Source organism: Grammomys surdaster, unplaced genomic scaffold, assembly GCF_004785775.1.
Source record: "Grammomys surdaster isolate TR1022 unplaced genomic scaffold, NIH_TR_1.0 125834, whole genome shotgun sequence".
Lineage (NCBI taxonomy): Eukaryota > Metazoa > Chordata > Mammalia > Rodentia > Muridae > Grammomys > Grammomys surdaster.
In genome coordinates this window covers 569,507-593,327 of record NW_021620662.1, presented here as the reverse complement: position 1 = coordinate 593,327, position 23,821 = coordinate 569,507, and the positions used below count along the sequence as shown (strand labels likewise).

General features: G+C 42.5%; 2 protein-coding genes across 3 annotated transcripts in view; one reads left to right on the top strand and one right to left on the bottom strand.

The window, feature by feature from the left end:
- Sh3d19 (SH3 domain containing 19) overlaps nucleotides 1–23,821 on the top strand; it is a 158,930-nt gene that overhangs the window by 13,465 nt on the left and 121,644 nt on the right. The window lies entirely within an intron of this gene.
- Nucleotides 9,533–17,964, bottom strand: Prss48 (serine protease 48). The gene is made up of 6 exons (XM_028789507.1): nucleotides 17,922–17,964; nucleotides 16,397–16,441; nucleotides 15,852–16,014; nucleotides 13,616–13,875; nucleotides 12,761–12,927; nucleotides 9,533–9,800 (listed from the first exon to the last, which is right to left on the bottom strand). Exons 1-6 carry the CDS (start codon nucleotides 17,962–17,964, stop codon nucleotides 9,543–9,545), a joined length of 936 nt encoding a protein of 311 aa, XP_028645340.1. The 3' UTR covers nucleotides 9,533–9,542.

Here is a 23,821-nt window from a genome sequence, read left to right as displayed (position 1 = left end):
GTAGCTCCAGCTCCCTGGGATCTGACACACTTGTCCTCTGAAGGCACTGCACAAAGGTATACATACATGTATACACATCTAAAGTAATAAAATAAATCTATATAAAGTATTTATAGAGAGGACTCTTGAGGAGGGCAAAATGGTTCATTGAGTAAAGGTGACAGATACCAAGCCTGACCATGTGAGAGAGGAAGGGGCTGACTCCCACTTGTCTACTGACATTCACAAGAATGTTTTGGGATGACAGCCCCTTGGTTACAAAATAGTAGGTAAGTAAGTAAGTAAGTAAAGTAGATGGGTCTTGGGGGCTGTAAGGCAGCTCAGTGGTTAAGTGGCTACTCTTTCAGAAGACCTGGGCTGGATTCCCAGCATCCACATGGTGGCTCACAACCATCTGTAACTCTCGTCCCAGGGGATCCAACATCATCCTCTGGCTTTTACAGACTTTAGACTTGGGAGTGCTGCACAGACACAGATGCAGACAAAACACCTATATACATAAAAGGAGAAATTAAAAGAAAGACATTTTTAAAGGGGGCATTCCTTAGCTGAGCACCCATCCGTCATTCAGACTCTCTGGGCTCCTTGCTTCTCTAAGATCACAGACAAAGCCCCTTACCCACTTTGGTGCATTCTGTTTTTATTGTTGTTGTTGTCATTTTTAAAACAGGATTTCCCATGAGTATCTGGCCAGGGGAACTCCGTATTCTTCTTCTTTGTCAAAGTGACTAGAAAAAGTGACTTTACTGCATTGCTCAGATACAACAGTAATTAATAATGTTAAAAAGGAATGTACGGTTAACACCCAGACAGTGGGGTAGAGGAAAGCCTGGAGTGTTCTGCTTGGATTCCTGTACTGTTTGACTTTAGCCAGTGAGTGCTTGCTATTTTTGAAAGTTATAGAAAGGAAAGTAAGTTTCAAGCCGGAAGGGTGAGGAGGTTGGTGGCAGAGCTGGAGGTTAGCTGCCGCGGTCCGAGTTTGTCTTCAGTGCGGAAACGATGAAGAGAACCATGAGGAGCGACTTACGGCTGCGTCTGTATGCGTGTCCATATTATTTGAGAATGCTATTTTCCCCAGAGATGAGTTACTGTAAAAGTAATAGCAAATGCTGTCCTGTTGACAATTGAAGTGATGGATAAACTGTCGTGCAGATGATCGTCAGAAGGGAGCATGTAATTGTGTTTCCACTTGAAGTTCATTTTTCAAGATGCTGCCTAATTCATCATTTGTTCATGAGTTTGGGTTTACCCTATTTACTTGTTTTCACAAATGCCATAATCACTTGAAAATCAAATCCTCATTTATAATCACTGTTGCGTGCCTAACATAATTAAAAATCCCAAGTGTTTCCTGCTTTATTTTTTATATGTATTTTCTTTTTCTTGTGACCTAACAGAAAGAATTTCTGAGGACTATACTGATTCTTTTTAGCTCACCCTCATTGAGAATAGTAGAGCACATCTTTAATCTGGGCAGGGGCGGGGGTGGGGGCAGAGACAGGGTCAGGCTGTGAGTTCCAGGATAGCCAAGATTACATTGAGAGACCCTGTCTCAAAAAGTAAAAACAAAACTAAGCTAAACTAAAATAAATGAACTAAATTAAATGTTCAACCTCCTACTGGCCAGCTGTCCTAGGTAGTCAGCATTAACTATCAATCAGTGAGACGAAGCCTAGACTCAGCTGCAGGATGTGGTAGAGTATCAATTGAGTAATTGTATTTATCTGTTACTGTGTTGCCAACTTGCTGAGGCGTATCTAGATTGCCTCACTAGATCTGGGAAGACGGACTCCTGCAAGCAGTGCCATCCTCGGTGAGCTAGCCAGGAAGCAAGCCCGAGCTTTCTCCCGTGGTTTATGCTTCAAGCTCCCACATGAGCTCCTGCCACGATTTTCCTCAATGAAGGACTGTGACCTGGAAGTATAAGCCAGATAAATCCTTTTCGCCCCTAAATTGGTTTTGGTCAGGGTTTTATACAGTAACAGAAAATTAAGGGGCAAGAGAGATCGTTCAGCATGGAGCATTGACTTACTATTCCAGAGGACCTGGGTTCAATTCCCAGCACATGCATAGCAACTAAAGACCATCTGTAACTCAAGTTTCAGGGAATCCAACACCCTCTTCTGGACTCTGAGGACCCTGCACACACATAGTGTACAGTTATAAATGCAGACAAAATACCCATACACATGAAAAAAATCTAAATAAAGGAAACTGAAATACCAACTGTATGACCTCGACTCTGTCTCAGAGTCTCCAATGACACATACAAAGGATATAGACCTGGGCCCCAATTTTATGACTGTTAAAAAGTTTTATTGGCACACAGCCCTACACATTCATTTACATACCATCTATGGCATGCCTTTTAGAGGAAAAGTTTGCCAATTCCTGTTTATCAGATTTCCTTTCAGGCTTAAAATTCTTCCTTCTGGATTTGGATATATAGGCCAGTATCCCCACCAGCCCTTTCTTAGTAAATTACTAGAAAAATCAGCTGAAACCCAACACACCCTGAATTATACATTATTATTTGTTAGCCACCTGAATCTGACATAAATTGTCACTAATGCAGTGGTTACAACAAGGTTTAAAGGTCACCATCGTATTCAGCTGGAGAGGTGTATGCACAGGCTCACCCTGTTGCTCTTCCTAGCTGAAGGAGCAGCCCCTCACTGTGTGAGAACAGTGGACAGAAATCCCAGTGCCAGCATTTAAAGCCTCTGCTTAGAGCTTGCAGGCTTCAATCTCATATTTCTTTTGCTAACATACGACTCCAGTAGACCCTGTGAATCTTGGGGATCTTTAGTGGATAATCAGTAATCCATTTACAGGAGAAACAGTGATGGTCAGAGGAAGCAACAGTGCCTCCGTAAGCTTTGCTAGTTTGATGAGATTGAAACTGTTGGCAGAAACCTGTTTTTGGAATACTTTGTACAATGCTGTCTGCGAACTCCCAATGATTAAGAAGTAACTAGAAAACAGCCCAGTGAGCTTTTGGAATATACTAGTTTTCATAACCTGCTTATTCAAAGCTAACTATGGAGTGTGTTTTTAGAAGTTTAAAGTGACAATATGAATGATTTAGATCAGGTCCACCCAGAACTACTTGGTTATTGGCCTAGGCTCTTCAAATGGTTAAGATCCTTTTCCTTGTATGGCACCGATTTATAAGTCTCAGAAACAAGAGTACATTTATTTTCCTTGTTTGTGGTCTGTCTTTCTTTCTCCCTTCCTTCCTTCCTTCCTTCCTTCCTTCCTTCCTTTCTTTCTTTCTTACTTTTTTTTGTTTATTTGTTTTGTTTTTTTGTTTTTCAAGACAGGGTTTCTCTGTGTAGCCCTGGCTGTCCTGGAACTCACTCTGTAGACCAGGCTGGCCTCGAACTCAGAAATCCACCTGCCTCTGCCTCCCAAGTGCTGGGATTGAAGGCGTGCGCCACCACTGCCCGGCTCTTTTTTACTTCTTTAAAAGAAGGCATTTACTTATTTTATGTTATGTATGTGAGTACACTGCAGCTGTCTTCAGACACACCAGAAGAGGGCATTAGATCCCATTACAGATGGTTATAAGCTACCATGTGCTTGCTGGGAATTGAACTCAGGGCCTCTGGAAGAGCAGTCAGTGCTCTTAACAACTGAGCCATCTCTCCAGCCCTGTTTGTGGTCTTTCATGTCAGCCCTCTCCAAATTAAAAACAACTTCATTGAACTCCCAGGGAGATAAGATATTTCTCCTAAAATCCAAATAATTGCCTTTGATGATGTTCCACCAATTTTTAATTTCCCAAAGCCAAAATATTTTTTATTCCAAACTCACTGACACAAAAGTTCATTGATGAAACAACCACTATCATTTCTCTTTACCTTGACTATTGATTGATATGGAGTTTTAGTAACATTAATCACCTGGGAAGCTTTATAATTGTTACATCACAGATTAATGGTCAGGCTAATTTTAAAAACATTTAGCTTTAAAAGATGAGCACTGTTTGTTTCAACATTTCAAAAGAAGTCATGGCACAACAGCCTAGTCCTTAAGCCAGCTCAGAGGGCAACAGTGAGGTGCTGTGGGCAGCGGTGGGGTGCCATGTGTGATGGTGAGGGTACCCTGGTCAACAGTGAGGGCGCAGAGGACAACGGTGGGGAGCCCTGGTCGATGATAAGGGTGCCCTGGTCAACGGTGAGGGCGTCCTGGTCTACAGTGATGTGCCAAGGTCGACGGTGAGGGTGCTGTGGGCGACTGTTAGTGTGCAGTGGGGCCACAAAGGGTTTGAACCTTCCGTGCCAGTTCCATCAGTGATGTTTGGTTTTCTTTCAATAGCCAGACTTCAGGAAAATGGTTCTTTTTTTAGATTAAATGTCCCTTATGGAGGCAGCACCCATGACACCAGAACAGACTCGTTTGTCATCGCTGCTGGGGTTCTGTGCTCACAGGGTTCTTGAATATTTTGAAAATTACAAGAAAAGTGTGTGAATGTGCACTTTTTAATATTGTGTTGGCAGTGTGAAGATTGTCCATAATTGAACAGAATCTTTCTCATTTCTCTGCCCCTGCTCCTCCTCTTCAGCTGTAGCACATACATGCATAATTGAAAGGTCTTTCAGGCTGAACATTCCTGCATTAGTTTCCTATCGCTTTTGTAACAATTTGCAAATTAAAGGCTTAAAAGTAACCTGAAATTAAGAGTGTATATAGTTCTCAAGGTTCAGAATCACTCTCACTGAACTTAAAAGAATGTCTGGCAGGTTGTATTTCATCTGTAGGCTGTACAGATAGAGCATGTCTTTACTTTATATTTATTTAGAGACAGGGTCTTACAGTATAGCCCTGGCTGGCCTAAATCTCACCCTGTAGACTAGGCTGGTCTGGAAGTCACAGAGACCCTCCTGCCTCTGCCTCCACAATGCCAGGATTAGTTGTACACCGCAATGGTTTTACCTTTTAGATTTTAGGAGCCAAATATATTCCTAGTTCTTTTGCATCACCACTACATCTTTTGGGTCACCATGTGTTAGGAGCATCTCTGTGATTCTCCTTCCTTAACTGTGTCAAAAAGCCCTGTCCTTACTTAGGGTTTCCTACATAATTCGAGATAATGTACTCAGTTAGTGATGCCTGATCTTATGTGCAAACCCCTTGAACTATGTGTGAAGACATACTGACAGACTGTGAAGATCAGGACATTGGGATCCTTGCAGGAGGTGTTATTCATACCATCGGCTAATTTGATAGCACACTACATCCATTCTTCCTCTTCCTCCTTCCTTATTTATTTATTTATTTGTTTTTGTGGTTTTTCGAGACAAGGTTTCTCTGTGTAGCCCTGGCTGTCCTGGAACTCACTCTGTAGACCAGGCTGGCCTCGAACTCAGAAATCTGCCTGTCTCTGCCTCCCAAGTGTTGGGACTAAAGGCGTGCGCCACCACCGCCCGGCCCTCATTTAATTTAATGGTACAACTACCATAAGACCAGTGACCTGTGAGCCTAATCGTTCTTAATTTCTCTCCTCTCTTTCCCATCCTCTGTCTCCCCATTCTACGCCAACTTACTTCCAGATCACATCCAAAGCCTGGCAGATGTTGTATTGTTGCCACCACCCAGTTATATCCAGTTTTCTCCTTTTCATTAGTTTCCACTAAATGCAGAATGGATGTCTTAAGCATCCTGGATCCCCAGGCTGGCTCCCTGCCCCTTCCTTTCACTCTTGGGTCTTCTCAGTTATTTACAGTGCAATACTGTGTGGGCTAAGTGTCACATGTGGCATGCATTGTGCCACAGGACTAGATCTCAATTACCTCCCTTCAGCCGTATGGAGATGGAAGTGAACTCTTACATCAGAGAAGACACCGGAGAGACTTTAAGTTGGTTAAAGATAATTATCTTGAAGGTCAATTAGGATCTCCATTAAAGATTTTAGTCTTTTTTGTTCATCTGATTATTTCCTCTCCATCATTGGAGATAGAGAATAAAACTGAGCTCTGATTAGCTGAGTCTCCCCCTCCCCTTCCTGAAGAAAGGGTATGTTTTCTGAAGTTGCAGATGGGTCATTTCTATTATGTAAATAAAGTGTATTTTGTCAGACTTCTTAGTGAGGTCGCAGTAGCATCAACAAAACAAGGCATCTAAAAACATGGAGTGCCACCATTGAAACAGAAGCAGAGTGCAGGCTTCCAGTTCTATTTTGTGATGTCCCCACATGGGGGAGGACAACTGTATGACTTAATGAGATGGGGGGGGGAAACCAGGTCATTCCCTGACGCACTTGGTAACAAAGAGAAAAATCTGGATATCACAATCTATACACTTGCCCCTCCCACTTTTAGGGAAAAATGCTGACTAGATATTTTCAGCAATTTTTATTTGTTAAAATCCTACCTTAATTAAAATTTCTCAAGACATCTGAAAATTAAAGGTAGAACATACAGAAATGAGCTACTCCAAGAAGTAACATATTCTGCAAATTAAAATTGATTTTAAATCAGAAGTGCTATATTGAGCCCTCCCAAAGCGGAGAATAAAGATGCCCTGTTTATGTCCTTCTTTGCTCTGTCGGTGTGATGGCACTGACTACATTAGTTCCCAGTAACTGCTTGACATTTTAGTTTTGTGAATACAAATGTCTATTGATTTTTTTCCCCTTCAGTAATGTATTAACAAGTTCCATATCCCACATTTTGGGTTATACTTTCCATTTTGTGTTTTAGCAACTGAAACAGAAAATGTATATAATTACTTTGAGTCTTGTTTTGAAATGCAATCACAAGTATTGTTCAGATCTTTAGTGAGCCCCAAATATATCATAGAGAAGTCGAAATTTAAGTTAAGCAGAAGATAAACTTCTCTCTTCCCTCCTTAATGAGAGTTAACTCACAGTGCCGTGTAATTCACCCCTTGTCTGTTAATTTTTCTCTCCTGGTGTTGGAGATAGGACACAGAGCTTTGCTTATCACGGCAAGTGTTCTATCACCGAGCCACACCTCAAGCCCTAATTTTAAAACCTATTTCCTATGGTGCTTTTAATGTATTTTGTTGGTATTCTTTGCTTCCTTTTCTGAGCAGCAGACAGAAATAAGTGCATTGAGATGTACAAAGGAAGGGTATTTTAGGTATGGAGGGCAGACACAATAAGGCCATGAGGTGGAAATGGGCTGAAGAGCCTGCTGGGTGTCTTAATGCTTGGTTTTAATTCAGTGTAAACGCAAGCTGTGGCTTTCTCAGATCACCAGTGTAGACGGGCTCTGGCTGGGATGGGGCAGATAGGAAACAGGAGAAGAAGGAAAACAGCACGTGGTAGGTGGAATCCTGCCTCTTACCTGCTGCCTCTTTGGTTTTATTTTTCTCCACCAGACTTTCTTGTACGCAGCTTTAGTTTGTTTCTTTTGCATTTGATATTGTCACTCCCTTACTAGGCTGTAAACTCCTTGAAGGCAGGGTTAGTGTACTGCAGGTTCTGCTGTTTGTGTGCCTGTTACGTGGTGTGCACTTGATACTGTTGAATGCACACTGACTCATTTCAGACTTCCCTAGGGGAAGGATCTCTGTTCAATCAGACTCCTGTCCCTGCCCTGGCCCATCACGTGACAGATCCTTTGCTAGCCTTTGCACCTGCTAAAGGTTTAAGCTCCATTTGGTTCCTGGTTTGTGAGAGAAGTTTTGCCAGATGCTGTGGAGCAGGCGCTTCCCATTTTGAGGAAGTGGTTCGATGGTCTTGGCCTGTGCCCTTTTTGCTTGGTGACTCAGGTCACACCTGTACTTTCTATTCTACTCTGGTCCTTGGCAGTAGTCTCTCTTTCCTCCTCTGTTTCAGTCCTTTCTCTCAGCTGTGTCATCCAGAGCTGCCTTAGCTTCTGTTCTTGTCTGGAAAGGTTTTTGCTCACCTGCTTTAGGTAGTCTCTCCTCTGCTCTGTTGTCTGGGCAGGAGCAACACCATTTCCCCCGTTCATCCTTTTACTTAATTAACACCTGGGATCCTGAGTCTAAGAACTATATCAGAGTCCGGGTTGTCTCAGTAAACAGAGTACTCAAATCCTCACAGGGTATTTGGGGATGACAAAAATAAGTTGGGTGTTTTTCCATTTTTTTTTTTCATTCAGATAGTTAGCAAGGCTAGGATACAGTTGTAGACGAAAACAAAAGCCTTCACTCTTGTAGACCTTACATTTTGATAAGACAGATACAATAACTATACAGTTACATAAAGCAATACTAGGTTATTGCTGTGTCGAGTTCTCTGAAGGAAGGCTCCACCATACTGTGCAAACGTTTATTATAAAGATTTGTTCTGGTCAGGAGGGCCAACAAGAGCTTCAGGGAAGGGTAGCTTAGAATGTAAATCATGGTAGGAGCTGGGATTCTAAGCATGTGCCATGTCCGGCTTTTATACTCACTTCCTGCTTAATGAACTCAAATAAATACCAAGAGTTGGTTTTGGAAGTTGATTTACCATAAAAGGCACAGATGGCAATAAACAAGTCAAATGAGAAAGAAAAGATGACTGGAAGGTGTATAAATGAAATTACACCAGAAAATCAAGGAGAAACATAATGACCGTGGTCCAGGCAGGACTAAGCTCTGAGCCTCTGCAGTCTAAGCATAGAGGTCTTTTCCTTGGTTTGAACATTTGAAGCCTTGTATTAAAAAACGGACAGTATGGGACACTATGGGACACTATGGGACCTCCGTAGGTTAGGGTCATTTACACCTAAGACCTCAGGGCTCCAGCTCATAGCATCTATCTGTTTTGTTGATTGATTTGCATTTTTTACACAGGGTCTTGCTTTGTAACCCATGTTGGCCTCAGATTCATACGTAGCACAGGCTGGCCTCAGACTTGCTGTCCTCTGCTTTCCAGGGGCTGTGTTATCACTTAACACTATTTTCAGTAGTAAATCACAGACTGAAATTTTACAAAAGCATTCCTTGTTACAGATTCAGGGCTAGAAGATAGTTATCAGGGGAACAAAGACTGATAGAGGAGGCAAAACATACAGAACAGGTAAGTCCATGAGGCAGCTAAGGTTCAAGATAGACACTTTCTGGAGTTCCCTTACACCATCTTGATTTTTTTTGTTTGTTTGTTTTGTTTTTCGAGACAGGGTTTCTCTGTGTAGCCCTGGCTGTCCTGGAGCTCACTCTGTAGACCAGGCTAGCCTTGAACTCTCAAACTCAGAAATCCGCCTGCCTCTGCCTCCCAAGTGCTGGGATTAAAAGCGTGTGCCACCACCGCCCGGCTTGAGTTTTTTTTAATTTAACTCATATTCACAAATATTTATTCATAGGAAGCAATCTTCTTCCCTCATAAGACACATTATTCTGGGATGACGACAACAACAACACCCCAAAATCATGCACAGAAGTGGTAGCCTTATTTATTAGCTGTCTGCATTCCATCTACTAAAACATAAGAAAATCAAGAACCTTCAAACCAAATACATAAAGAATCCCAGCAACTGTCTCATGAGTTCTCTGCTAAGGCTTTATTCTCTGCACACGACCCATCCCGTCAGTTCCCCAGCAGTGTCAGCTCTTGGATTGTCTTGGTATTAGGCTAGGCCCAAAGGCTCAGGACCATCCCAGGAGAGCCAGAGAAAGTAATACAGTAGGGAACAGGAAGCTATGTGAGTACAGTCTCCGGCCCAGCCTGGGGCTCTTGAGATAATGGCACTGATCCACTTTTGGTAGTAGGTCACGTTGGTGTAGACTCCAGGAAGATCCTTACCACATTCCAAACCCCAGCTTACCACACCTATCTGTGTCCAGACACCGTCAATGTGACATGACAGAGGCCCTCCAGAATCACCCTAAGGGAGACAGAAAGGTCTGAGCTCAGCAGTGAGAAGCCCTACGGGGAGGGGAGGGTCAGTCAGGGGTGAAGGAGAGGTCCTCAGAACTAGACCTGAACCCTCAGCTGTGGAATTCTCAAGTTCTGGGATCATAGAGTTTGAAAATGTACATTAGCCATTTCTAAATGTTCATCTGATATACCATGAAAAAGCAAAGTTAAATTAATGTGATGCTTCTCATTAAGGTTGACACCACAAAGCTAGACTTACTCAGTGGAGTATGTCACCCACTCTTTTCCTGTTGTCTTTTTTTTTCTGTTAAGTGCTCATTTCTGCTGTGGAGTGATGATTGGCAGCCATTAGGAGTTTGTCTCCTGTTTTGTTTCATAAATGCTGTTCACAGCTCACTTTGTGTGTCTGGTCTTATGATTGTCTACTCTGTTTTGATTATGTTGTTTTGTAGAAAGCGTTGGGATCAGAAAGTGTGAGTCTTCCAACTTTGCCCTTCCTTTTTAAAGGCTGTTTATGGTCACTTGAATTTCCATAGGAGTTTTAATATCAGCTTGTTGCTTTATCAGTCCAGCTAATTTTTTATATTGCCTTTCTTTTCTCCGCTTCAGTAATACAATTCTGTTTCTTTGCTTTTTTTCCAGGTCTAGTTTGCCCCCTGCATCCCCAGTACTGTGCTCTCCCCACTCTCTCCCTCTCAATGGTGGCTGTCTTTTCCTCTGTTCCCTTCCTTGCCCCTCCTTTCTTCAGTACTCAGACTGAACCCAGGGCCTTGCAGGTCAGACTGAGTGGGCTGGTCAGTGCCACTGCATTGCATGTCCAGGCTCCTTTCCCAATGTCTCAAATGTGGAGATCAGGTTCTCACTTGAGATATTCTTGCTTATAAAACTGACATTACAACTATGAGTTTCTCTAACCACTGGGTTAGCGCCAACCATAAGATATGTCTTTACTTCATTTCTATCAGGCTATTTCCTAATTTTTGTTGTGATTCTTTTTTCTTTTTTCTTTTTTGGCTCATTGGTTATTTAAGAATATGTTAATAACTTCCACAGAGCTGAGTTATCCATATTTTTCTGTTACTTGTTTCTAATTTTATTCTGCTGTTACCAGAGATCCCACTTTGCTTATGATTTCAATCCCCCAACTGTCCTGAGGCTCAGCTTACAGCTATTCCGTTCTGGAGAATGTTGTGTGTGCACTCAGATGTTGTGTGTGCACTCAGAGTGTGTTCTGTTCTTTGATGCTTATCTCACAGCATCTCTGCTGTGGACGACATAGAAAAGCCAACTCTAGGAAGGCAGTGAACAGAGGTCAGCAGCCAACAGAAACTGGGGTTGATCCTTGGAAGAAAAAGAATGGCACTTTGTCTTTAAGTGGTTTTCTCTAAAACAGGCCCGTCCTTAGCATATCTGGTAGCAAGAACTTAAATAGAAATGCACAGTCTTGCTGATTTGAGATCAGGGGACAGAGCTAAGAGCTACCACAACAATTAGAAAGCAAAGGGAGAAATGCTAGAAAGAAGGTTGGGGCAGTCACCTTGATTCAAGCAGGCCAACACAACATACACTACATGGATGCTAGCCAAGTCTGTATGTACCATTGAGGAACACCCACAATCCTGATGGCTGACAGTTGATCAGGAGACTCCAGGTGACATTTGAAAAGTATATGATGAAATAATATACCCTAGACAGAGAACTTCAGGCAAGGAAGGACTGCCAAGAGTAGGACCTACAATCTTCCCCAGGGGAGAGCACACCAATTGGTTGTCCAATACCTAATGGTCAGCTCTAAAATAATAATATTTCATCATATACTTTTTCTTAAGAAAAGTAAAACATGGACAATTGTGTGTTTACTTCAGTATATTTATGAAAAATTACAGGTTTTAAAAAATGTGATAACAAATGGCTACATTGGTCTACATCAGCAGTTCTCAGCCTGAGGGTCATAACCCCTTTGCTGGGAGAGGATCTCAAATGACCCTTTCTCAGGGGTCACACATCAGATATCCTGCATATCAGATGTTTACATTTTGATTTATAACAGTAGTAAAATTACATTTATGAAATGGCAACAAAAAAATAATTTTATGGTTGGGGATGACCACAACATGAACTGTATTACAGGGTCACAGCACTTGGGAGGTTGCAAACCACTGGCCTAGGTCATTAGTCTTATGTTTGAAGGAGTTAAGTTGACATCAATCAACATTACAGAATACACACCTACTCAGATTACAGAGTCTTGGAGTTTAGTACCAAGGGATATATCTTTAGTACAACTCCCATACCTACAACCTAGGGGACATTATGGAAGAGAAGCAGAGAGTCTGTGGGAGCCAGAGGACTTTGCTGTGAGACTGTGTCTCTCAGTAATGTCAGAAGCCGCACCCATCAAATCTCACCAACATGACTGCATAAATGTGAGCTGAACAAAGACGATAGTCAGGCCAGAGTGGATGGGAAAAGCCCACGAGGCCTCAACCCTACACTGAGAACTGCAGACAAGGAAGGACTGCTGAGAGTGGGAGCTGTGATCTTCCCCAGGGGAGAGCACACCAGTTGGTTTTCCAATACCAAAGGGTCAGCCCTGAGAATATACATGCAAGCAATATTATCTAGATGGAGCAGATGTGTGTGTGTGTGTGTATGCATGTGACTATATATGCATAACAACAATGAAATGAGAATGGAGGCTATGAATTTGAGAGAGATCAGAGAGATATAGACAGTTTGGAGGGAGGAAATGAAAGGGGAGAATAATGCAACTATAATCTTAAAAATAAAACAAATAAATTTAAATACTGATACAGGCCAGTTGATTTGCCCAGCATAACTCAAGAATTATTGCCAACTATCATTTCTTGGGTTGTAATGTATTGTTAACTACAGATAAAACAACTTAGATCCACATTAAGATCTAGAAGGAAGGTGTGTAGAAATGCCTCAAGAGCAAACACTAACCTTGCAGCTATCCTTCCTCGAATGGCTCTCACCAGCACAGAGCATGTCTTCCTTGATGACCCGCTCCATATTTGGGAGGAAGACTCCAATTGGGTTATACAGGTGTTCACATGCCTCACTGGTAATGACAGGTATTTCAAGCTCCTGGAGGGTGGAGGGGTAATGGCCTGCAGAGGAAGACGGGAATGAGAGGTTTTAACAACCTGCACAGTGACCAGGACAGCAGTCAGAACCAGCTACCTTCCAGCTATACTTGCTTATGGAAAGATCCGAAATAGCTAAATAAAAAAATGATAATAAATTTGAATTCTTGCTGTCTGAGGGTTTTCACTTGTGCCAGTATTCTAAATAAAGAATATTCAGGTAACTTCTGATTAAGTCAAAATGTAGGTAATCTAAATTATTCTAAAATTGCTCTTTCTCATTTTTCTGCTTCCAGATAAATTCCTGTCCCATCTTTACTTCACCTTGAAAAGTATTGACATACATTTTGTCAACAAATTAACATACATACACCAAACCAAAGAAAGCTAGACATTCCAAACATTAAGTCATGTTTAATAGTCTCTGAAGGAGAGATAATTATGTATTTAAATTGTTAGCATTTGCTCTGTCAGTTATAACCAGCCTCTAGGCAAGACACAGGAATCAATGAATGTGTAACTGTCAAAAGATATTCCATCTGAAAACTCATAGATTGATTTGATCCAGTTGAATAATATTAGGTAGAGCCAGGTGTAGACATTTCCAGTTCCAAGAAGCTGAGATGTGAGAGGCATGAGTTCAAGGCCAGCTTTGGCCATTGAGTAAGTTTAAGGCTACACAAGACCCTCTCTCTCCCCATCTCTCCTGTACCTTCCTGATTTTGTCCCCATCCAGTTACCCAGCAAGAAGCTGGAGCTGTCAGCTGCTTTGAGATATTGGGCAAGCAGATGGGCAGAATGAGAGACGTGAAGGTGACCCGGGAAGACAGCTTCAGCAGGGCGATATCTCCATCTGTATAGTGGTGTTTGTCAGGGATGACAATTCTGGACACATAGTATTCTTCGCCTGTGCTTGAGGACTCTCTATCAATGGACCCAAGCCACACACTGTGTAGAAGACTGTACCAGGTCCTAAGAGGGAAAATCAGAGTGGAGTGTTGGCCTTCAGTAGATCAGAACAAGCTGCCTATTCGTACTCCAAAGACTCTGAACAAGAAAGATTGATACCAACACTCAGTTAATCTTGAGCTAAGGTTAGTCTGTGTCCTTTTCTTCTCTCTGTGCCCTGCCCTGGCTTCTCTTCCTGTCTCCTCTTATATGCTGGTGGCAAGAATTTGCCCTACATACTCTCCCTGTTCTCTCACCCCTTCTAGTTTTGTGTGTGTGTGTGTGTGTGTGTGTGTGTGTGTGTGTGTTAGTCAGTCACCTTCAGCTTTCAGCCCTTAATGATTTCTCTAGTGTTTTTAAGAAACATTATTTTGCCTTTTTGACAACTCCCACCCCAGACACAGACACACACACACTTTGTGTCTTGAGTTCCTAATTAGAAGGTGAACACTGAGCTTCCTTATACATCTCTCTGACTAGCCTTGTTCTACTAAGGTTTTTGTCAGCTTGACACAGCTGGGAAGAAGAACCTCAACTGAGAAGATACCTCCATCAGACTGGTCTGGAGGCAAGTCTGTAGGGCATTTTCTCAATTGATTATTGATATGGGAGGGCCCAGCCCACTGTGTAGTGTGCCACCCCTAAGGTTTTGGTGGTAGAAGAATGCAGGCTGAGCTAGCTATGGGGAGCAAACCAGTAGGCAGGGTTCCTCCATGATCTCTGCTTCAGTTGCTGCCTTAAGTTCCTGTCTTGTCTTTACTTCATGGTGGATAACACCTGTAAGCTGAAACCAACCTTTCCTCGCTGGGTCGATTTGGGTCGTGGTCTTTATTACAGCAATAGAAAGTGACTGAAACAAGCTTCTCCCTGATTGGTTGTCACTCCTCTTCCTAACCGATAAGGTTAGATCAATGTTTTCTCATCACTGTGTAGGCTTGTTAGATTGGATCTTGTGACTGTATTTCTCACTAAACCCTTTGCTTTTCCTGAAGTTAATAATGTAGCCTTGTTCTGCTTGCTATACGCCCATCACAAATCCATCATTTTGCCCCCAAACTCTGCTAGAAATATAGACTCCTCAGTATGTTGAGGCCTGTCAGGCAGTCTGTGAGCACCACCCCCACCCCACTGTGGCCCTCGGTCCCCTTGTTCTGGTCTACTCTGGCTGCTATCATTTTGGACTTACATTTATAATATTTATGATCTTCTTGAGAATTCTCTTGTGTTAAAGCCTATGATTTTGTCTAGATCCATGTTTTCCTGTTCCTCCCTGCCCATATGTGTGAGTGGTAACATTTTTTTTTAATTTGTATGTTTGTAAATGTCTATATTTATATCTTGTTGATTCATAGTATATGGGTATATGGGTAGACTATACAATTCTGTCCTCGGAAGAAAACCTCAGCATTTTGAAGTCACTCCACCATTTTCCTGAGTTTTCACAGTTGTTAATAAAAAGCCTGTTATTTTGAGCTCTATGCATATTAATTATCTGTTGTTGCACAATTAGTTGCTACAACAGTGTTTTGTGGTGCAAATGAAAAAATAGTTGTATCTCAGATTCTTTGAGTCAGGGGTCAGATGTGACCCATCGTCTTCTTCTCAGGGTCTCTCAAGCTGCTCCAATCAGAGTGGGCTTGCACTCATCCCAGGCTTGACTGAATCTGTTTCCAGTTCACTTACTTGAGCCGGAATCTTTGTGAGGAACCAGTTTCATGTGGTGCTCACCACACAACAACTTGTTTTCACACAGTGTCTCTGAGAAAGCTCAGATTATGCTTGTGAGCCCTGAAAGCTCAAGACAAACCCCTGACCTGTGCTTCAGAAGTAAGCTGACACAAAGGAAGGGAACTGTCTCGCCCTGTTCCATTCACTCAAGGTGACGTAGAGCTCCCTGCTGCCCCACAGATCTGAAGGCTGGCACTGGTCTCCAGGTTCCCATGACACCACACAAACATTTCCCAGAAGCCTCTGTGTGTTAGCTCCCAGCTATAACTCACGTTTTTATGCAGTGTGCTGCCGTCAGTACCCAGTGGTCACTGATGAGAGAACCTCCACAAGTGTGGGTGTAGTCAAACCGCAGGCTGACCTGCCAGGGCCAGCGCCCTGGAGCCGCACTTTGGCCCCCCACAATGCGTCCAGAGTATACAGGTCGTCCACATACTAGACAAAGAAGAGCAGGGGAACTGTGCAGATTGAAGTTCCTCCATTTTCTCATTGTCCCCAAATTCCCATCTCATCCTTTTTTAGGATCCAAGCCCTCCCTAAGACTCCTTACCCTTTCCAATTCCATTTTTAAAAATACTTCATTATTTAGATACTTTATTTGTATGAATGTTTTGTCTGCACACCAGAAGAGGGCGTCCCATGGAACTACAGTTACAGACAGTTGTAAGCCACCATATGGGTGATGGGAATTGAACTTAGGACCTCTGGAAGAGAAGTTCATGATCCTAACCAGCAAGCCATGCCTCTAGCCCCCCTCCCTAACCCCCTAATTCCAGTTTCAGACCCAGCAGTCTAAACCAGCATGAGAGCTACTCACCTGATTGCAAGTTTTTCTTTTTGGCAAAAGAGCCTTGGTAAGCCCCTACAGAAAACATACCATATCATCCATTAATACACAAGAAAACATCTTATATTAAACTCACTGAACAGAAAGCTTTCCCGATTGGTAGTAAGACTAAAATGTACAATTATCTGCCAGTGAGCAGGCCTCTTGATAGTTAATGTACCTACCTGCCTATGGCAGCTGAGGCTTACCTTTTACTTGGTGATTCAGTGTCATTGTCAGGGCATCAATGCTCACAGTGGTGCCCTGACATGCTTTTGAGATGTATAGGCTTCTTATTTTTATGTTGTTTTCTTTAACTGAATTGTCATTTTACAAAACATATGTAGCTTTTGTGCTATGGCTTACCTCTTTGCTACTGATAGCATGCCCTTGTTTTAATCAGTTGTGGGCCAGAGAATTAACTGAACAAATTACTTATGCCAGAAGTGCCTCTAGTTTCCTCTGCCTGAAGTGCAGTTTCCCCAGGCCTGGGTCTTTTCTATGTTGCTCATTTCCATGAAGTCTTCCTCTCTGTAGGGAGTGGGGATGGTCCTGAGCACAGGTATATTTTTTTGACATGGACATAGCCTCATCAAATAGCCTCAGACTGTGGGAAAATGGCAGAGCCCCTCACATCTTGAGGTAAGGCTCAGAGGGATGGCAAACCTTCCTCTGATTCATATGTGAGTGTTGATAGTATGGGCAGAAAATGTCCACTGTAGCTTTCTCCCACCAGATTTATGGCCTGAAGAATGTTCCCCAACAAAGACAACCTGCCTCCTTAATCCAGCTTTATACTCTACACGCTGCCTCTTTGTTCACAGGTATGTAATAAGTCCACCTTTTTACTCAGCTATATATATAAACACGCTGAGCTTCTGAGCTGCTGCAGCTCCTGTCACCCAACCCCAGCTTTTCTGTGTGTCTGTGTATGTGTGTTTGTCCTTTCCTCATTCCTTCATGTCCCCAGCCAGGTGAGTCCCTTGGAATGGTTCCTGGGAGACCCCTTGTGCTGCTGGGACTGGAAGGCATTAGCCATGTGTTCCATCACTGAGCCATTACCGTTTCTTTCAAGTATCTGTTCAAATTATTCCTCTTGGAGAGGCCACTTTATACTAACTTACCTGTTACCGTTTTTTTGTTCTTTTGTGTTATGTAGGCTAGGTCAGCCTAGAATTCCCAAATGTAGCCCAGTCTGGCCTCAAACAGATCTTCTGAATGTTAGGATTACAGGCCTATATTGTCCCTACTTTAGGTGCCCATTTTCTTTCATAACATTACTACCCATTGATATGCTTTATAATTTACATTTTCAATACGTGCACTGACTATAAGACCCATGAAGGCAAGGACCTCAGTTTTGTTTACTGCTTTATCGAACCACGGACATTATACCAGTGGCGAGAGTTTCTTGGATGATGCCACTCACAAGTAACTCTCATATGTTATCATATGATGCCTTCTTGAGGCGAAAACTCTGCTTTTCTCCTCTCTTGGCTCTGCCCCTGGGGCTCACCCAGCAAAAGCAGCAACAGAACCTTGCAGCCAACTGGGCCCATGCCTCTGTCCTCAGGTGCAGCACTTCCGGCTTCCGGGACTCAGGCCCCTGGCGGAAGCCAGCTGAGGAGTGGCCACGGAAGGGGCAGGACCAGCTTCTCCCGCTAGATAGCGCTCTCAGCTTTTTCCCCTTCGCCTCAGCCAGACTGCAAGGGATTTAAGCAGAGCAGCTGCGGACCGTGCAGCGCCCCCTACTGTCTTGGGGGAACCACTGTGTGGAGGTTGTTTTTTGTTTCATTTGTTTTGTTTTTGCTGAGGGTCAGGATAAGAGGTATTGGGAAGGATTAAGGTCTTGTCTGTCCATAGCACGAAGCTGGAAAGTGAGCAGGATCCGAAGATTAGTCAAAAAATAAATGGAAAAGAGAAAATTAACCCACTCTGAGTTAAATCCGTTTGTTTTGACAACTCAGGTTTTCTGGAAAACAAACTCTGTTCTGTGTTTGGGACATTTATTATAGTGTGGTCTTGGGGTTAACACCTGGGGTATGTGTGAAAAGCCGGGAGGGGAGTGTGACAAGGATGCCTGGAGTTAAGCTAGGACAGGCCTTGAAGACCTGGGAGTACTTGGGTTCCTGGTAGCTTGGTAGCTTATAAACAGGATTGTTGACTGTCTCCACGCAGATTCCTGGCCATTCTTACGTTAAAATGGCTCAGCTATAGTCCATACCACCTGCCCAAGAGCTTTCTTGTATTCAACTTATATTCCAAAGAGGCTTTATTTGGTGCAGATGATCTGTTCTTACCAGGACATAGGTTCTCATGGCTGTGGACTATCTTTGAAGTGCGTATCCTCATATAAAAGGAGCAGGGAGGGCATATGAAATGTTGTCAGAATAGGCCAGCAGTTTCTTTTAGTGCAATTGCCCTTAGCCTGACTCCTCCCATGCATGCGCCCTGTGTGTGTGTGTGCTCATGGGTGTGTGCACGCACTCGTGCATGTGTGTGTGTGTATGCGTGCATGCGTGTGCGAATATGTAAGACAGTTCCAGGCTGGCCTCAAAAATATGATCTTCCCAAGTATGAGCTTTTAAGACCTGTACCACCCTGGCCAAACCTACTTCTTTATTTAAATAACTGCATTTTAAAGACATGTTTAGAAATGAATATTTGAAAAAAATGTCTCTAGATATTTGTTTACTGACTGCCCCACTACATTCTTACCAGGCTTTCCAGATCCACTTGTCTTCAGTCGCATCTGCCAGAGAAGATGCCATCTTCACTGTTACTTTACCAGCTTTGTTCAGGCCTCCGTGGATTCTTTACGTCCTCTTCTTTGAGCTTTACACATTCACTCTGGCTTTGAACCAGTTGCTATGATTTTTATCATCTTATAATTTGTGGTTTCCTGCTTTTCATCTTAATTTTTTTTTCTGAAGGAAAAAAACCCACTTGTTTTAATCACCACCACCACCTTTGTGGTTATTTCAAATAATTTCTGTGCTCACAGACAATTTTAACTGTGAATGTGGCTTCTTGAAAGGTCAGGGAGCTGGGACTAGCTGCATAGCAGGGTGTTTACTTCACATAGAAGGGCCCTGGATTCTACCCCAAGCACTGCAAAAAGAGAAAAGTCAGATCTCCCTTTGACATTTGCCTCTGACTGGAGAACAGTTAGTTTCTGCCTTGTTTTACACTGATCCTTGGACTCTGGACAGGTCTTTGATTTGTCAGAAGTAAAGGTTTGAGCAGACACTGTTGGGTCCCATGATTATCCCAGGTTCTGGGCTTTCTGCTACCACTAGATAAAGGTGAAGTTCCCACCAACTTCTTTGATAATTTAGTTAGGTTGCTCACAGGTTCTCTTTTCTCTGTTGTTAAAATGTTTTATAAAAATGTATTTTGACAAAAATGTATTTGATTTTTGTCTGTTAAGTTTCGTTGGAAGCAAACTCTATGGGATGTAACGAGGGCACCAGCTTCTTATTCTGAAAATTGGAAGGTAAAAAGAGTTGTCCTGCTTCTCTCGTGCAAATTATAGTCATAGAAACCAATTAGGCTCAGCCCATGAGTGGCAGAGTCTGCCTAATAAATGTGTTTGGACTAGTAAAAAGTTTTAAAAATTAGGAAGTCACTACAGCCCATCATGAAAATTGATTGAGGGAGTGGTTCTGAGTTGCTGGAAGCCTTAGTTGAAACGTGGATGCAGATCTTCGGCTGGTCCCTTTGAGCCCTCTGCTTAGCTGTGGCTGAAAAGTGGGACAAGGCAGGAGTGTGCCTCTTGATGTCGGGAATATGAAGCACGCAGTACCTCCTGTGCAGCATTCTTGTCAGAGAAAGAGACCTGGGCTCTAAAGCCACTTCCATTTGCCAAAAATACCAGGGATGAAAGTACCAGTTAAATTACAACACAAGGAAGTAAATAGGCAGAGTCAGAATGTGGGGCATTTTCTAAAGCCGCTAACCTCGTTTTTGTAGTAAGTCAACCCCTTGAGGGGAAAGGGGGAGAGACACTGCTCTGGGTCATAATTCACTTTAAAGAAGCATATAAGTTTGTTATTGCTGTTTGGATCCCAACCTAACAAACCAGCTCTTAATAAGTCCTTTTTGTCTAAGGATGGAGATTTGATAGAGCCAGGTATTGGCTGGGTGACGTTAATCCTGGTGGGTGTGACAATGACCCAGGGTTATATAAGGAAGTATATATTTTCAAAGAGAGAATCAGGAACCCATGAGTCCTTTGTAAATCTGAGCTAAATTCTTTTTGTCATTTTGGAGACTGCTCCAGTGGTTTTTAGTCCATATCACTTTTGTTTTGCACAGTGGCCTTGAACAAATCACCTTTATCCAATGGCCTTTTTCCTGTCTCCTGCTGGGCCATGACAGGAATCAACTGATGATCGCAAAGATCCTTTATAAATGTGGCTGCCATGTGGTTGCTGGGAATTGAACTCACGACCCCTGGAAGAACAGTCAGTGTTCTTAACCACTGATGTCTCCAACCCCCCCCCATCCTTGATAAATGTAATTGATTATGCATTGCCTCTTTATCGTCTTTATGCTTTATCGATTCTACTTTTCCTCTACAGACATTTTAGTTTCAGTTCACCAATCAAGAAACACGCTGAGCCTGCCCTTTTACTGTTTCCTTGATTTTTCTAAAATAAGGAAGCAGCCAGGCATTGGGAGCAGTGAGCGTACATCTTATGCCCAACTCAGGGATACGTGCGCTCTCTGCTGCTGCTCCTGTCTCTGGGTTGGGTTCTCTGTCCCCAGGCCTTGCAGTTGAGGTGGTTTGTTTTTTCAACTGCTTCTACTGTACATGAAAGCTATTGGTTTGGGAAGCGCCAATATGGAGAGAGTGTTGAGAGTGTGTGGGGGATGTGGACAAGTTACTACCTCCTAATCTTTGCAAAATGGGAATAAATAATACACTGTAAGATTCTCATCCAAATTAAAATATTAGTGCAGCGCTAGCATTGAGCTTGGATTTCACCTGTTAAAGCAGCCTGATAAATGGCAGCTGCTGGATTTGGTTTTGTTCTCAGCAAAGATTACCTTGGTGACAACCTAGATTCGTGCCAGTGGATACTGTAGGCTAGGATGTCCCAACCTTGGCACTGGTGACCTTATGGACCAGATGATTCTTGGTTGTGGGGTAGCTGCCTTGAACTGTAGGATATTAAGGAGTATTCCTAGTCTGCCAGATGGATGGTGTTACTACTATTAGTTGGGATATGTCTCCAGACATTGTCAAATGTCCCTGGGGTCAACGTCAGTAGGTTGTTGAGAACCCTGTTATACAGAGTAAGGATGCTACATTAGGAATTTTATTTCATCATCATTGCCATCGTCATCATCACCACCATCATTTTTGTTTTTTCACAACAGGATTTCTCTGTGTAGCACTGGCTGTGCTAGAACTTGTTCTATAGATCAGTCTAGCCTTGAACTCAGAGATCCTCCTGCCTCTGCCTCCCAAATGCTGGGATTAAAGGTGTGTGCCACCACTGCACTACTCATTAGGAATTAATTTCTATCATGGATATCCTGAAGATAAAATAGGGGTCAAGTGAACTTTCAGGTTGTAGAGTATCTGTTTTTCTGTCTTACCTAATTCAGTCTATTAAATCAATTTGTCATATAGGAAAATGAGCAAGCCCCACCTAAAACCATCCCCTAAAGAATAGCAGATGTAATGTGTGTGTGTGTGCGCGCGCGCGCACGCATCTGTTATATCAAGCTTACACCCTGGACAGCCCTCTCTTTTCCCTGGCACTTTATTTTTTTAGCTGGCTTGTGGGTATTCCTTGACTGAGTCTGACCCTGTTCCAGTTCTGCCCTGCTTGCTTTTTTGTAGGGACTTGTATACCTATAATGTATAAGGTATATATTCTATATCTTACTAAAGAGAAAATACATCCCCTTTAAGATTTTTGCTTCTACTCATACCAAGTAATTCTTCATGGTTTTAACACACACACACACACACACACCACACACACACACACACACACACACAGAGTCTGTTAATACAGGAGAAGAGAGACATCTAGGGTACAGGGGTATGATGAGGTAGGCTGTGATCACAGCTCCTGTTTTTCTGTTTCTGACAGTCAACAGTTGACTTCTGATTTTGCTTCATCGATTGTGTCTATTAAAAAGCAAACTTAGGCCTTAAGGTAAGAGTTCCTTTGCAAAGTACCTTTCAATTGTTTTGTGATTCTATAACATTTTTTATCTACTTGTGTTTTTCTGTTTTTGTTTTGTTTTTGACTCTAACATCTGGATACATGGCTTCTTTCACAATCTTTTAAAGTTTTCTACATATTCAGCATCTCTTTCTTATACTTAAGCATTCTCCAGTGTCAAGTATTCCTTGGTAATAATGTCATCTAAAAAGAATTCTTCGCAGATCTTATTGACACAGACAATGTTACTTTCAGAATAAGTTGGTTTTGTTTGTTTGTTTGTTTTTTGGTCTGATTTTTCGAGACAGGGTTTCTCTGTGTAACCCTGGCTGTCCTGGAACTCACTCTGTAGACCAGGCTAGCCTAGAACTCTTGAACTCAGAAATCTGCCTGCCTCTGCCTCCTAAGTGCTGGGATTAAAGGCGTGTGCCACCACTGCCCGGCTTCAGAATAAGTTGTAGTTATTCTTTGAGTCTTGATTATAATTTGTGTAATTTTATATTTGGGATTTTTTTTGCAAAGTTCTTAGCACTTCATGTGTTTGGAAAACTTTTTAAAAAATAATTTTTTATTATTTTCTTAATTTTATGAGTATAGGGTTTTATCTGCTATATGTCTATGCCCTCGTGTGCCTGGTGCCCACTGAGGCCAGAAGAGGGCATCTGATCCCTTGGACTGGAGTTACAGACAGTTGTGAGCCACCATGTGGGTACTGGAATAGAACCTGGGTCCTCTGGAAGAGCAGCCAGTGCTCTTAACTGCTGAGCCATCTCTCCAGCCCTGAAAGCTCTTATAATGGCCCCAGTTTAGTTGACTTACCAGTATGTAATTACCTTATTTTTGTGGTTATTAATGAAAGCTATGACTTTCAATACTGATTTTTTTTCCTTTGTGGTATTTAATGAAATCTGGGATTTGCTTTGCTGTTGTTCATTCTAATTCATGCCAGAACTCCTTCCAATAACTATGTTTTACTCTTATCTGTCATGTGATATATTGTTGATTTGGTATTTTATGGAAAAAAAAAAAAACGGACTTAGCCCTGGCAAGTGTGTAGCCATGCTTTTAACCACTTATCTTTTATTTGCCAGAGCTTAGGAAAAAACCAGTAAGGCAGCCTTGCATGTGTTATATGAAAGGTGTTTTTAGACACTCTCTCTATAACTTGAACAAAACCTTCCCAAACACTCCACCAGGGAGCACAACCATGAAGTACTTCCTGTGGACGGGT

What these genes read in the sequence shown, in the direction of transcription:
- Prss48 (XM_028789507.1), bottom strand. Translation starts at nt 17,964, where the DNA reads ATGGGCCCAGTTGGCTGCAAGGTTCTGTTGCTGCTTTTGCTGG. An exon ending in ATGGGGACAAAATCAGGAAG is followed by an intron (nt 12,928 to 13,615) that starts GTACAGGAGAGA and finishes CTTCCTCTGCAG; the next exon opens with GCCATTACCCCTCCACCCTC. An exon ending in CGAGGAAGGATAGCTGCAAG is followed by an intron (nt 9,801 to 12,760) that starts GTTAGTGTTTGC and finishes TGTCTCCCTTAG; the next exon opens with GGTGATTCTGGAGGGCCTCT.